The sequence below is a fragment of the Ruditapes philippinarum genome, unplaced genomic scaffold, assembly GCF_026571515.1.
Source record: "Ruditapes philippinarum isolate M1 unplaced genomic scaffold, ASM2657151v2 ctg915_1_1_1_1, whole genome shotgun sequence".
NCBI classification, from domain to species: domain Eukaryota; kingdom Metazoa; phylum Mollusca; class Bivalvia; order Venerida; family Veneridae; genus Ruditapes; species Ruditapes philippinarum.
The window spans coordinates 177,344-192,827 of NW_026865742.1; the positions used below are offsets into that span (position 1 = coordinate 177,344).

General features: G+C 30.9%; 1 protein-coding gene across 2 annotated transcripts in view; it reads right to left on the reverse strand.

Annotated features, from left to right (window-relative positions):
• Nucleotides 1-15,001, reverse strand: part of LOC132730152 (uncharacterized) — a 38,116-nt gene extending 23,115 nt beyond the window's left edge. For both annotated transcript variants that reach the window (XM_060716010.1, XM_060716009.1), the window contains exon 1: nucleotides 14,209-15,001. In XM_060716010.1, the coding sequence (XP_060571993.1) occupies nucleotides 14,209-14,431 (223 nt within the window). In that variant the 5' untranslated portion in view covers nucleotides 14,432-15,001. The remainder of the gene's footprint in view (nucleotides 1-14,208) is intronic.
• Between the last annotated feature and the right edge of the window lie 483 nt (nucleotides 15,002-15,484).

A 15,484-nucleotide genomic window follows, 5' to 3' on the forward strand; every position in this document is an offset into this window, starting at 1 on the left:
AAGAACGTTCCAAAACGACAAATTTGAAAAAGTTGCAGACTCGAAACTTTATTTTACCAGGCATTCTTGGTTCTTATGAAATGAAATGATCGTGTTTTAGTAAGAAACCCGAAACATTGATATGTAATTGGAATACAGTACATTTTGTCAATAGAGTTGTCATATCTATTGAATGTTTACATTCTAACTAATTATCATATCTATTTGTTAGCAGTTTCATCAATAAGAACAAGGTTTACCTTGCCTTTGCCTTGTTGATCTTTATTCTTGTATTTTACGTTTACAAAAATGTTTACAAATATCAACAAAGGAGAGTGCCATTCGTCAAAGAAAACATCACAGACAAAAAGGTTTACCAAATGGGACCCACTTCGGAACCCAACACACTAGTGGTTATAATTTATGGCGTAAAGAAATAATCAGTTTTTTTTGTACACAATTTTAATTTGACGATGAAAGTACCGTGTTCGTAACCAGTTTCCTAATACGTTAAAATGAACGCAAGCATCGAAAGTAATTTAGTTTTTCTTATAACATCTATCAGCGATGAGAGAATTTCCTTCCGAACGTTTTGATCGTTATTTTGCCATTCCAACAAAACGATTTACCAGATTTCGAATATATAGTTCAAACGACTTTTAATACCGATTCTACTTTTCCGTGTGAGTTACAAACCTATTGACAGTGATTAAATGGAACTGTGTGCCAAATAGAAATAAATGAACAGTCATGTTACAAAAGGTCTATTTAGTAAACTGGGTAAATAAAATGAAACGCAAACGAATGTTTCAGATATGATGGTGTTAAATATCTAAATTGATATGCATCTTCATGTAGTTTCCATTTGCCAAGACTGTAAATTTCTTTCATATGCCTTTACATTTTGTGTCAAATGTTTTGAGTTTTACTGTAATAGGGTTATACCTTTTGACACGACACCTGGTGTTTCTTTTACAGTAAAGTATCATTTAAGAGAATTTACATTAAATAAATAATAATTGATAATGTCATTTTTGTCACGACGCCCATGCACGCAAATCCCATGCACTTATAACTGAATGCGGCAGACATATTTCGCTTGTGACCGAGTTAACAACATGCCTGGCATAGTCTTCAACAATTTTCAAACAACTAAAAAGGACAGTAATTGTTGTAGTAAATTCTTCGGCGCATAGAGGTCGATTTTCGCATCTGATAGGAGCTTAACATGTTGTTCAAATGTCTATATTGCAGTCAATGTAAACATTAAGTATAGTATGTAGAAAGGTTTGTAGTTCTTGAACAGAATAAATCAAAATGGAACCTTCATGGTCGCCAGACACGTTAAAAGGCTTTATTTGACACCTCCAAGCAGTAAGCATCTACGCTTTTCAAGTTCATATTGAATTCAGCTTTAGCCAGTGCTTGTGGGTATAAATTGTAGCATGCACTCACCCCTACCGTTCGCACAGGCTAAATCGAACCGAGCCTTCAACATTTTTGAGTTCCTTACTTTCTATTTTAAGTAGAATACTAAGATTTACAAATTTAGGTTGTGATTTATTAAGAACAAGTATGATATGTACAAGCTGAATATTTATATTGTTTTAACAGAATTAATACATAAACAACATTTTGAACTGGGTCACATATGTAAGAGTAATTAAGTATTCTTTGTATTACAACATATAGCTTAACCTTCGGAAGCTTCTGTAAACAACTCAACATTTAAAGGTTTGACGTTGTCAAAATTGATGCTTGTATGTTATTAGATGCCGCTTACAAGCGGTGAATAGTAGATATGTATTTGTCCGTACAGCAATGGGGAAAATTTTTGACTTGAGTTTGTGTATTTTTTTTTTGTTTTAACAAAATCACAATATCACTGCAAAACAGTTTGTCCTCAAAATCATTCGAACTTTATGCAATTCGGACCAATATTTGAATGGACATATTCTCGGCACAAATTGTTTTGAATTTATTTTAAGTATACCAATCATTCCAATTTTACTTGTTATCCAATTTATTTTGCTTCGACTAGACGTATCAATCTTTGTCGCAACAGACAAACATTTGAGAATTTCAGACATGGCATTACTTTGTGATTTTATGCATATGGTTCTACTTTTTCACAACAATATGCAACTTAATTATTAAACAGCGAGCACATACCAAGAGCACGGAGAAAAAAATTGATTTGTGCTTCGGATATTCAACTGTAATAGAGAACGTTATTCAATGCTGATTGACTGTTCACATCATTTTGCGGCGTCTTTGATGTGCAGCATCAACATTTAAATTGTTATAAACTAATACATATGTTTCCTCTGAAACAATGTATAATAAGGGTAATAAAAATAGGGGTACACTATATTGAGAAAGTGCGCTTCATAACCGCTCTTGAATACCGCTAAAGCCGATGCCAGCGGGCGTAAGGAATGTTACACTTTTTTCATTATCTCTCATACAGTCTTAATCAAACCGAGTCTGCAATTATCATGTAATTTTGCTGTGTTTAATGCTTCCGAGGGATCACTGTTTTATATATATTCATTTCCTAAAAAGTGAATTTATTTGTAAAGATTTTACGCCCTTTTTTAGTCAAATAACTGCGGTCCGTCCACCTAACCGGCTTCTATGTGTCATTACCAACTACTACATCTATTGTAACTGAACAAAATTGGTTCGAGGATTGAACAAGCGACTTCTTGATTACACATCTGATGAAAAATTGCTGTTCTTCTTGAGATGATATCTAAATACATTGGAATATATTTCATGAAGATAAAAAATATGAAAATGTTTAATTTCTAAAGGATATACATTAATAATTTTAATTTTTACTTTTATAGGCTTTTTATTATACTGCAACAAGATAACGTATATCCATCTTAAACAGTAACCCTTTGCAGTTTCGTGTTTATTTATCTCGAATAAAGAAAAGGTCCACAGAAAAGCGCAGTACAGAAGTCTAATGACTGCGACTAAAACATAAACAAAACAAAAGAAGAATTTAGCAAAAACTACTAGAAACAACTCACATGAAAACTTAGGCAAAAACTAACAGAAACAACGAATGAAGAATTTTGCACCAAAAATTTAAGCATTTATGAAAGAAATAACGTATTTATTTTTTTATTTGCCTCCATATACGTAATTAAAATATATTTTTTTCAAACGAAAATGTTCTTTAATAAATGACTACATTTATATCAATGATTAAAATGTAAAAATGCATTGTCCAACCTATTCTAATCAGTGTCATACTGTTAATAAAACTATTTATGAAACGTACGATAATAATTATAATAAAAATGATAATAACAATTATCTTATATATATAAATTCATACGTGCAATATCTCCTTTCATTATGTAAAATCAGGAATCATAAATGTAAGAAAACCACTATTAGAATACAACCACACTCTCCCCTCAACTCACTAAGCTCACATTTCTTAATTTGGGTTTAATGTCTATGCTGAAAAAATGTATCTAATTCATTCCACTTTGATTCAATTCTCTCTCCTCCAACTCCATACCCACAATAAACGAGTTACTGCATCAAACAGTGAAACTCGTACAAATATTGTGTACGGATGTAGCGCTCGGTTAAACCATTTAGACATTATCTGTACCGTGCTAATTACGCATCATATCTTCGTGTTTCAATTGTTTCTATAGGTCATAAAGCACTGGACATAGTAGAATAAACGTTTCTCTTGCAATTACTAAATGCATGTCTCATTATCAGCAATATGGTCTGGGAATTCAGCAGGTGATAATTATAATAACAAGCCCAGACAGTTTGTACATACCTGTCCAAGGTCAATCACGTGATACTTCACAGCAGTATAGTAAAAAGAATTTCTTCAAGACGAGCTAGGTCATCGCTTTTGTTTTCATAGCAGTGGAGATTTAATTTGGTTCATTTAGAATTATTGAGATAATACTATGGCATTTCTTGAAGCTTAAGTATATTCCTCTATGCCAAGCCATGTTGGCGTTGGAGAGAAAAAAAATTGCTATTTATTTTGTTTAGGAATTTTGTTATTGTTTCAGTACACAAGGTTAAGTTCAGGTCACGAGAAAGCGAAAAATTGGGGCAATTTATATTAAAGATTTTATTATTAACATTATTTTATCAGTCAAGAAGCCGGTATCAAAATTCCAGAAAGAAAATCTACAATTATTTACACAAGTGTTGGTCAAGTAATTTAAATCAAATAGGAATTGCAACTTTAATATTATTTTTTACACTTAAGAAATAAATAAAAAAAACTTGATGATAAAAATATCTTGAGCTTTCCGATGTTTTACCACAGTAACTCAGTTGTAAAGGCCTGTCAAATCTTTGAAATGTGTTAAGTGTAAAAAGACAGAGATTTCCATTACCCACAATGTCATTATTAAACGCAAAATAATGGCAAAATATGCAGTATCAGCCCTCCGTAAGCAAGTGGTATAAATACAGCTATAAATTTTCAATTGGATTCAAATATTTATACGAGGAGTGAAGCGGAAGGCCTGTCTGCCTGTTAATTTGAGATCGTGGGTTCGAGCCCTACTCGAGTAACGACCATTTTGTCCCATATGACACCAGTCCTGGATGTGGCAAGGAAGAGAGCTGGCTAGAAATTGATTAAACCAAGTTTCAAGAACTTGTCTCGCAATCGAACTTAAATGATAAGTTTAAACTTTTCTTACACGCAACTATTTTTTTTATATTTTCTTTCTATTTTTATCTTTGTCTTTGAACAATTTAGATAACTTTTTGGAGTCTGACGTTTTAATTTTTACTTTTATAGGCTTTTTATTATATATGCAATTTTACTTCAAATATATCATTTTGCTACAAAGTTTCATCTATGTATTGCTGTTACATTAAAAATATAAACATCATAATACTATACAACGATTTCGCAGTATTCAGACACCTGTTATATAATAATTATAAATATGCTAATCATAAGCTGGAGACTTTAAATGTTTATTGTGTTACTTTTCGGTCATTGCCGAACGATATGTAAGAATGTCAACATAAGACATGTGTTCAATTATTTCTGCTGAAATAAGGCTGAAATATCAATTCGTATTATGTACAATTATTATGTCAATACAACCAAGTTTTTTGCAAGATCTTAAATGTATTAGGATGCAAAATGTTTTCTCCTCACTTTGACATTGTCTTGTTTATTGTATACAAACAAATAATTATAAAAACAAAGAAAACCATTATAGAAAGACTATTTCACCTACCAAAATGTTTTGATTTTTGTTTAAAAAAAATACTCTTAAATATCTTCCGAACATTGAATTAACATTATTGCACTTGACTTTTGTCACGCAAAATATTAACCTTGAATTCCTATGCGTTAGAAAACTGTTTACTATTATCATTATTGCATCACACAATGTTATTGTGGGGGAGAATTGCTCGTGCCAGGTCGATTCTATCAATGTCCCTTTGCCAAGGCATGATGCCGAATTTTTACTTAGACTATTAGAAGCGACAGCTAATGAGCGTTTTTATTTCAGCTGTCTAGTATAATCAGCATAGAACGCTTTAGTCAAGTACATAGTGTTTAGAATGTTGTACACCTGTTTTCAACAGACTTTTCGTTTTCAAGAAAATACGGTCACATTCCTTCTTTTTCTCCAGTGATAAAAGGTTACACAGGCTTCCTTCCGTTTGGCAAAAATGTTATATCTTGATAACTAACTTGTATTTAGCTTTTATATTTTCTTAATTAATACCTTATTTTAGTCACAGACCTTAAATACGAGATAAACTTTTATTTTGTACAGATATCTCTCTAGATTGAAGTGTAAAGACTTTCTTGTATGAACTACTTTTAATAAAGGAATTACATAGAACAAATCAAACTGTTTATATATAAATAATTACACTATTTCTAAGTTACAAATAAGAGATGTAAAACATGAATAGATAGCTTGACCTCCTTCAGAAACCAATTTCGCTTAAATAATTACATCACTTTTTTTTCTTTTTTTTTTATTCTTTTTTTTTTAATTTTTTTTTTTTGTTACTCCTATCAGCAAAATATCGTATAGCAATTTGCAAAATTTTAATACTATAAATAACTTATGTTTTCAAACTACAAATATCTTAAATTCGTATAAAGACGATATTCTATTACTATACCAATTTAAAATAATATCAGTCTGTTACTACTAATAATGGTGTAAATACATGACTGTTCGTCAAATATATACCATTTTATTGTTTGACGTTATACAGATTAAGAGAGTCAATCGTACATAGGAAAGGATCACATATGTATTCAAATTTTGGAGGTCACGTGACCACCGAGCAGAATGAAGTAATTTTCTGGAACCTTGACAAAAACATGATTCCGAGTATGTCATATATCAAAAACATTCTAGTCGGAATTCGCGGAACTTCTGTCATTATGTTGATGTTACAAAGATATTAGCATGCATCATGTAAGAGTCTTAGAGATAAAGGTAAAATTGTTTTGTACATTATGGTGGAAAAAAGAGAGTCATGCTGATGATCGTAAAGTGTCAACGTGTATATATACATGTCTTTTCCCTTCCCTCCTTTCTCCGCCCTTATACCTTCTCATATTGTTTGGCCTGATGACCTTCAGTGCCTTGCCAGTGTGACAGGGTTTGTCTAGGCTTGCGTCATGCGAGCATTGCCTTGCCTTGTTGATCTTTGTTCTAATTTCTAACTTTTCGGTTAAAGACATTTTCTACAGTTTTATGAAAAATTAATCCTTTCATAGAATTTTCTAAATTTTTTGTATGATGAGTAAAATTAAATGACGAATTTAAAAATAAAAAGAAAAATATATGTTGACGTGTTTGATTTCTTGTAAAATGGCAGTTTCCATGGTAACCGTATATCTAAAAACTGTCAAAATAGCCTAACTGTGTTATAACGAATAGAAAATGTATAAGATAGCTTAAAACACAGAACGAGCATTGTTTTATGCAAAGATAATCTTATCTAATGATTCTGTATGGAACAAATGATAATCTGAACATATTTCTTTAAAAAATGGGTTCTCCATGTTCCTCAACCGAACAAAAAAATGAGAAAAATAAACATGAATTCGGAGAATAATTAGAGATATTGAAAAAAGTGTTTCATAGGATTTTCTAATTTTTTTGTATATTGTGTAAAATTCAATGACAAATTCAAAAAGAAAAAGAAAAATATATGTTGGCGTGTTAGATTTTTTGAAAAATGGCAGTTTCCATGGTAACCGTATATCTCAAAATTGTCAAAATAGCCAAACTGTGTTATAATAATGTATAAAATAGCTTATTACGCTCACAATAAACATAATTTTATACAAAGCTTGCTTTATCTTAGGGTACTGTATAAAACAAATGATAATTGGAACATATTTCTTTAAAAAATAAGTTTTCATGCTTTTTAACTAAACAAAAAATGAGAAAAATAAACATGAATTCTGTAAAAAATTAAAGCTATCAAGAAATTTCTTTCATAGAATTTTCTACATTATTAATATATCAAGTATTTTTTGATGGTGGATTCAAAAATAGAAATAAAATATATATGTTGACGTGTTAAGTTTTTGTAAACGGGCAGTTTCCATGGTTACCGCATATGCCAACTGTCAAAATTACCACGCTTTCTTAAGAAATATCAGTGTTATACTAAATGTATTGTCAAATATACAACAAAAACATGTTGTAATAAAAATTTCGTTTTCTTTTGATGTTATATTAAGTAAATGATACTGAATATCTTTTTAAAACATATCTAGGGCCATATTATTTTTTTCACTCGACTAACATACCCGAACAGTAAGCAAGTATTCAGAAATTTACAAAGAAAATAATGAAATTCGGAACATTCCTTAGATATTAATTTTGTTTTTTTATTCAACACTTTTAAACAATATCATTTAAAACTTCTTTGCCCAGTTGTCTGCCAGTAATCAAGTCGCCACGCACTTTCGTCACTATACCACAAGTGGGTGGGGTAACGCGCGCAGAATTATCATCAATGCTGACTTACTAATGCTTGGAGAAATCCTTTATATGATGTTGTCTAAAAGACCTCTTATTCTTTTGAACCGATCTCCTTTTGAACATTTAGAAATATCTATTCTGTATTATTTACTCATTATTTGCTTATAGCCGAAATTTAAACGCTTATCCGAATACTATTCAACTTTACCTTCATTTGAAGAGTAATTAATCCGTGATTATCTTTCTTGGATGCGCATAACGATGCACACAGAAAACTACCGAAAACGTCTTTAAATGAATTTATGTTAATGGCAAATATTATGTAGAAGAGTTAATGATGTATGCATGCAGGTCGACAAACCAATACTGTCAGTTGGGTTTACATTGATTTACTATTATTTGTTACATTTACACGGTCTTATAATGACTTAAAATAACACAACTATATATGATTATTCGTGTTTACTCGATAATATGTTGGGCGAGATAAGCTTTTGTGTATCTAAATATTGATTGAATATTCAATGATATATACATGTGTTGTTTATCAGAAAACAGATACGTACATCAATTATTATATAACTGTTTAAGATAGTGTTTTTTAGACTAGTTTATAAACGTATTACATTTTTCATCATTGAAATGTAAGAACGTAAGTATTTGTCTATTATGCTTAGACAGTTTCATAGGTAAAACCATTTACAATCATTTAGACTTATAAAATGTAGACGGCACAAACTAAAAAACCAAAAGTATGACGAAAAAGATCAACAAGGGTTGGCGACAATCACGGAACACAGCTACATGTACCACAACATTCGGGCACAGTATCATCGGAGATACACCAAGCAGGGCGCTTTTTTAATTCTTCACACTTATTGACAGTGATTTTTCGTCCCAAATTATCAATGCATTGGCAATTTATTATACCCTAAAATAAGATTTCTTTAGCCATTTACAAAGTGAAACAGTAGCAGCAATCTAATTTGGCGTATCTGATCAAAAATTCAAATTCGTCACGTAATACAATACAATACATTTCAAGAAATCCCGCACTGGGCGTGAATTAAAACTGATAAAAAAAACAAATGCAACACTGAGAGCTTTAGTGAAAAATGAAACAAATTTCTGACGTTTCTGTCAGGTTTTGTATTTATAATAACAATGGTACGAGTGTTTTATGCGTACTAGAAAATTGTGTTCGCAGTCACTGTGATTAAAATATTTTAAAGAACTCGTAGAGATCATTAAAGAATTTTTGATTTTGAGTTCTTAAGTTAGTTTGTTTCCCACTTAGTTAATATTGAAGTATAAATGTTGGTTTATTTTGAAGTATGTATGTTGTGAGCAGGCTTGATTCGTGAACGGGAGTGACTTACAATTTTCAATTTTGTCGATTTGTGTGTTCTTTAGGAATTTAGTTTGTCTTTATTTTACACAGGCCACATTCAACGCTTTTCTAGCACAGACAGAAGCTACATGTAAATATCTACATGCATTATCTTAATTCTCCCAATTTGAGGATAAATCTGTTAAGAAAAGATAACTAAAGAGCGGTAATACTTGTACTGAGAATAATGCCACTTCCTGATAAATACATCTTGATGTGGTTTTAAACGACAGTGTCAGCATACTGGTATAAGATGAGTATTTTGTTTTCAAATCAGTAATGATAAAAACATCAATTACACGATAAGACCTGACGTGCACGTGAATTTATGCCTGATAAAATTCATGATAACCTGGTTAAGGCCTTGAGCCTAAACGTTCTTGGATATCTAACTGTATAACATATGTTTTGATAATTCAAATTTTATAAATAGAAGCCATGGCATAACGTATCATTTACGGTGAATTACAAACACTTTCGTCATCCATTATAAGGTAATCTTTAGCCATCTTTCACGGAAATTGCAAAATTATAATCGGAATTATCTGGCAGTTAATACATGTAATTGAACAGTAAATCCAGGTAATCTGTCATGTATTATCATATCACAAATCGAGATTTTATCAGGTTAAAGATAGTAAAATAAGTAGAGCACTATGAATGCCAAGCGGAGAAAAAAATGCGGTCACGTTATAAAAGTTCAAGTTTATAATCGTTTAAAGGAATTTTTTATCTCATCAATTTCTCATTTTCTAAATATGAGCCGCGTCAAGACAAAACCAACATAGTGCGTTTGCGACCAGCATGGGTCCAGACCAGCCTGCGCTACCGCATTATGTTGGTTTTGTCGTGACGCGGCTCAAATCTTAACAATTACTCGTACATGAACTGACTCAATCAAATAGTCTGCAATTTAATGCAGATTTGTTGTTTTGCATTGAATCCTTTTCCAGATTTCATATGAAATATTTAGTTTTACATTATTTATCTAATTTGTTTCGGAGTAGAAACGTTAATACATTCATTTTGCATTGCATTTAACGTAACCAACTCGTATACAATTTAATTTATAAAACCTCCAACAAGACACATTTGAAAATGTTGCAATTGGGCGAAATGTTGTGGCGGTATACTATTTATATTTGCTCAATACGATTGTGTGCATTTATTTTATCAAGCAACTAAAACTTTTGCAGATCAAAATGAGTCAGTAAGTAAACTCGATGGAATATTTATGTACATTCTTGTGTCTAAAAATCTTGATAAAATGTGATCCCCCGGAAGCATTTAAACACAACAAAATATACATTAAGTTTGTTCTTAATTTTTTTATTTTTTTTTTGTTTCTTCATACAGTTAAAAAGACATCGCTCAATTTATAAAATGGCCAGAACCTTTCGTTCTAGTTCGTTCTAGTTCAATGCTTTTGTCTGACTTTTGTAATTTGTTTTTGAAATCCATTAACTTAGCATCTATAAAAGTTTAAAGTTCGATTAAAAGTCAAAAAGTGAGTAACCGTTTTGCTTAATAAAACATTATTAGATCTGCTCACAAACATTCTATTGTTTATAGCACTGTGTGAGATAATACTTCACAGAATCCATTAAAATTTCATCGTCCAGCAATATCTGTTTTATAACAAATTACGTGCGGATTGATCGACATAAACAAAACCGATCAAACCTCTGCGAAATTTGCCAAACATTACAGGTATCAGAGAGAAAGTTAAACACAAACCAAAAGCTTACCGATGAAATTCAAGAGAGATTTCAGAATGCCAGGCTAATGGAATGTTGATGGTTAAAGCATTTATGAAGCTTTGATTTTATTGGTGTAAGTAGCCGAGCAGTTCACTTCTTCATCACGATTTATGATAGTTTTTTTGTTGGTGTTCAAATACAAGTAAACTGTGAGATTTTGAATCTTTATAAAAAGGAATTTCTTCCAGAAGATTTTGTTCGTTAAACTTTTTGTCTTATAAATGCTCTTGAAATAAAGATTGTAATGTGTAAAATACAAGCGTTCATAAAAATGCATTTATCGTCTTAGTGAATTCGTAAGCTTCAGATTACTAGCAGTACCATTTTTATAAACTATAAACCGAGTTATCATGAAAGAATTCTTAAGGGGATGAACAATTTCTTTTTAAAAGATGTGTTAATTGATTTCATTTTAGAAATCATGAAATTTATAACTGAAATAACTACCATGAAAATTATGTTATTTGCAATTTAGCAAGTATTTAAATGAACTCATTGGAACCACTCTGTTTATTTATACCTGAATGCGATCCATGCAAACATATCGGTTAATTTAAGGTTTTTTTTGTTTTATTTTTTTTGTATTTTTTTTTGCGCAAGTGTTTCTGACAAAATATACAAAACTAAGATGTGCGTAATATCTAAGTTAAAACAACGTGAAGAAACGTATGCAAGCACATCTCGACAGACATCTTTCTTGCCTTCCAGCTATGCACATATGTTTTAATATGCTTTCTAATCGCAAAATAATTCATATTCATGCACATTGATGCACACAATATCAGCCTTAAGATCTTTAGGCTTTTTGATGTAAGCATGCACCGCCCTATTTATGAGTACGTTGTAAGGTTACCCTTTGATTAAATTGCTGTTGTAATTAAGCACGTGACAGTAATATAACCGAAAGGTTGTAAATTTTATTAGCAATGTCACATAAATAGGTAAGGTACAAATATTTTCAGAAATGTGATTTTTGCATGTTTTTCAGACTTTTTTCAATGTATTTTTATAATTATGTTTTCATATAATCATTAATGAAAATAATTCGTTAACGGATATATTTGTCAGAGTAAAAATTCTTGAAATAAAAGGTAATGTATATACCCATTTTGTACTTGTTTCATAGGAAAATAATATATACACATTTTGCATTTGTTTCGTGGGAAAAAATCTTGGGAATCATAGGATATATTTATTTTGTATTTTATATGTACACTTTTTTATGTTTGTTTTAAAGGAATATAAAAGAGTGGGTACTTGATATACACAATAGATGTTTAGAAATATATATTAAATTTTGTTCAGGTGTATACCCTTCATAATCACTTATCAAGGGTCCATTTTTTTATACAATTATTCTTCTAAATACATGTGTGTTAGTATACGGGTTATCATACATATGTATCTCTATTATATCGGCATGTTGCTGTCAAATTTTGAAATATTAATATATCTTAAACGATAACATTTTGAAATATCTATCTATCTTGATTTATAAAATTTTGAATTATTTATCTTTCCTGTACTGTAAAATTGTGAAAGATATGAATCTTGAAAAATTAGAGCAGCTGGAGATGGAAGCGATTATAATATTAGTCGTAAAGATTTTAGACAGATTATATATTAAAGTTAGAATGATCGTTGCGATATGTCTATATAAAGCATGAAAGAGGGTTAATAGTCTTTAACGACAGAAGTGCTTACTTTGTTTATTTTCTTTTAAAAAGTCAATACGATTAAGTGTATATTGGTCATTTAAAACGCCACAATTTGTCAATAAAATTCGGCGTTACAACCGTGCAGAATTATATCGGTACATATATTGTAAAGATTTTGGTTGAGCAGCCAGTCTACCTTAGTCTACGTTTTTTTCCTGATCTTGGTAGACACAGCAACCTAACAATTGTTTGTTTTTTCTTATCAATTTCATATAATTTTATATTTTCTTTGAACATTTGCTTTGAAATATTTCGGCACATTCACTTGTGTTAAGACTGAATTTAATATAGAGGCATCTTCATATCAGTTATGAATAATATAGCTGTCAAATATCTTTCATGCTTTTGATAGATCTAACAGAACAAACTACTCACTCGAGGCTTGTGTAATTTAAATGTTTTCTGACATTTCTTGCGGCGGGATGAAAAATATATCTAATTTAAGCCTAGCAGTATGCCTCATTAATTTAAACATTACCTTCGAATTTATCGTAAAACATTCCCCCTGCGTGTTGCCGAGCTTCATTACGGGCATTAATTAGAGAAAAATACCGCCATTATACATGTGATTATATGGTATCTCTGTTACATCGTAGAAGAATTTTCACGATAATTACTGGGATTTTATGATGCATAGTTTCAGCGAATACTTATGTTTAATGTGATTAATTACATTTTCTTCTTTTCATTATAATTAAAAACTAATCATAGCTTTATAGATAAGGTGTACTATACAAAGTGCAGGCAGTTTAAAACACTTGAAAAAGGGGAAATTAGCACTACATAAGGTGCAGAATGTTAGAAAATTAACGAATATATCATATAAACGCTCCGAGCTCTGTGTTTGTGAATCGTTAAAGTCTTAATGCAACCAAGATGTCTTCACATTAACTAGAGTAATGCACTAAATATCGCCTTTAATTATATAAGATAGTCTAAATAACTGAATTTTCTAAAAGTCTTAATAAACAATGCACATTATAGAAACTTGCATTGATGCCTTGATTATAATATTTGAGCGAAATTCTACTTATCTGTTTAAATAAAGGCTTTTCTTTCGGCATCTGATATCAGACAGCTTGTTTGATTATTATTTAAGTATACCTTTTTATGAATATATGCATTTTTCTATTTTCGTATCAAAATCATCACAATTAAATGGCTTATAGTTGGGCATGAAACAACATATAACTGATTTAAAAACATTAGTATTAGTATGATACCTTAAAGTACCGTAAAATCACTTGCAATATTTAATTCCAGTATAAATTGTCAGTAGGAGTTGTAACGAGGGAGGGCTGTAAAATATATATACACACAGGGAAAAGTTTTATAATTATCAAATTCAGGTGATCTATGAAACTTCTTACCGAGATCAAAAACGATCACTTTGGGTTTTGGATGATCACGTAATACTTCCTCCAAATCCTCTAATTCCGTGTCTGACGTTATTGAGCGTTCCTCTGACGTCACTGAGCGACATTCTGACGTCGACATTGTGTCGGCGGAATCCGGATTATCATAAAGATCCGGCAGAGTATCGCGTTCTTCCTCCTCGAAATGATCCCGTTCATCTTCTGAAGCCGAAGCCATGTTTTTAAGACTGATAAATAAATACAAATATTCAAATATTTACAAATAATTACAGGAACAAACACCTTATTAATAGAAACCTAGCGAAATCCTGTAACTAATTTATTTCACTTTAATGCATGTTTGGTAAATTTGTTCGAAAATTATACTCCCGCGGCTTGTATCACAGTTCACCTTGTTGTGCATTAGGTAAAACTTTGAATCGCAATGAATGAACGCGCGTTGAATGAAAAGTATTACCCGCTTGTATGTGAAATTTAACCAGGGAGAAATTCCGCCAATAACATTCGCCGATCTATTTTACTCCAGAATATATAATTCCTTGTAAATTCTACTTCAAAAACGCTATCTAGCAGACAGTCGAATACCGATGGAATTCTTTCGTCCACACTTCTAGAATTTGGATTAGTATTTATATATTTTACTTATCTTAATTCTTTGATATAACCCATTTTTGACAATATTTTGAGATTGTTATCTATAACAACATCTTCATTTTACGAATCTTAATTAATTCTACCGAACAGCTGAGCATTCCCGAGACACGTATGTCGTCGCGCAAATGCAAACGATTTTTTTGTATCTCGGAATGGCGCGTGCTTGCTTCTTTAGGGCGAGACATTACGAGATCTGAAAAAATGTTAGAAATCTTTCTTCTAATGTGAATTGTTTATTTGTTCTGTTCTTCAGACTTTCGTATAAAAAGCACCTTTTTATCTTACACACACGATTTGTTTAGAAAAAAGGTAAATGAAAATTCTTTTGAGCTGTGAAGTTCAGGTGAGAAACAGATTTCTAGAATTTCAAACGTTTCCGGTCCAAGGTGCGAAATTAGATGAAAATATATAACTTTTCCTGACATATTAATTACTAGGAAAAGATACAGAACATCAAAATAAATCAGTTGTAGCAAAAAAATAATGCCAATCTCACAAATACCTGGCATATGTTTGTGTTTGTTTGATTGATTGATTGATTGATTAATTGATCGATTGATTGATTGATTGATTGATTGACTGATTAATTAATTTATTAATTGATCGATCGATCGAT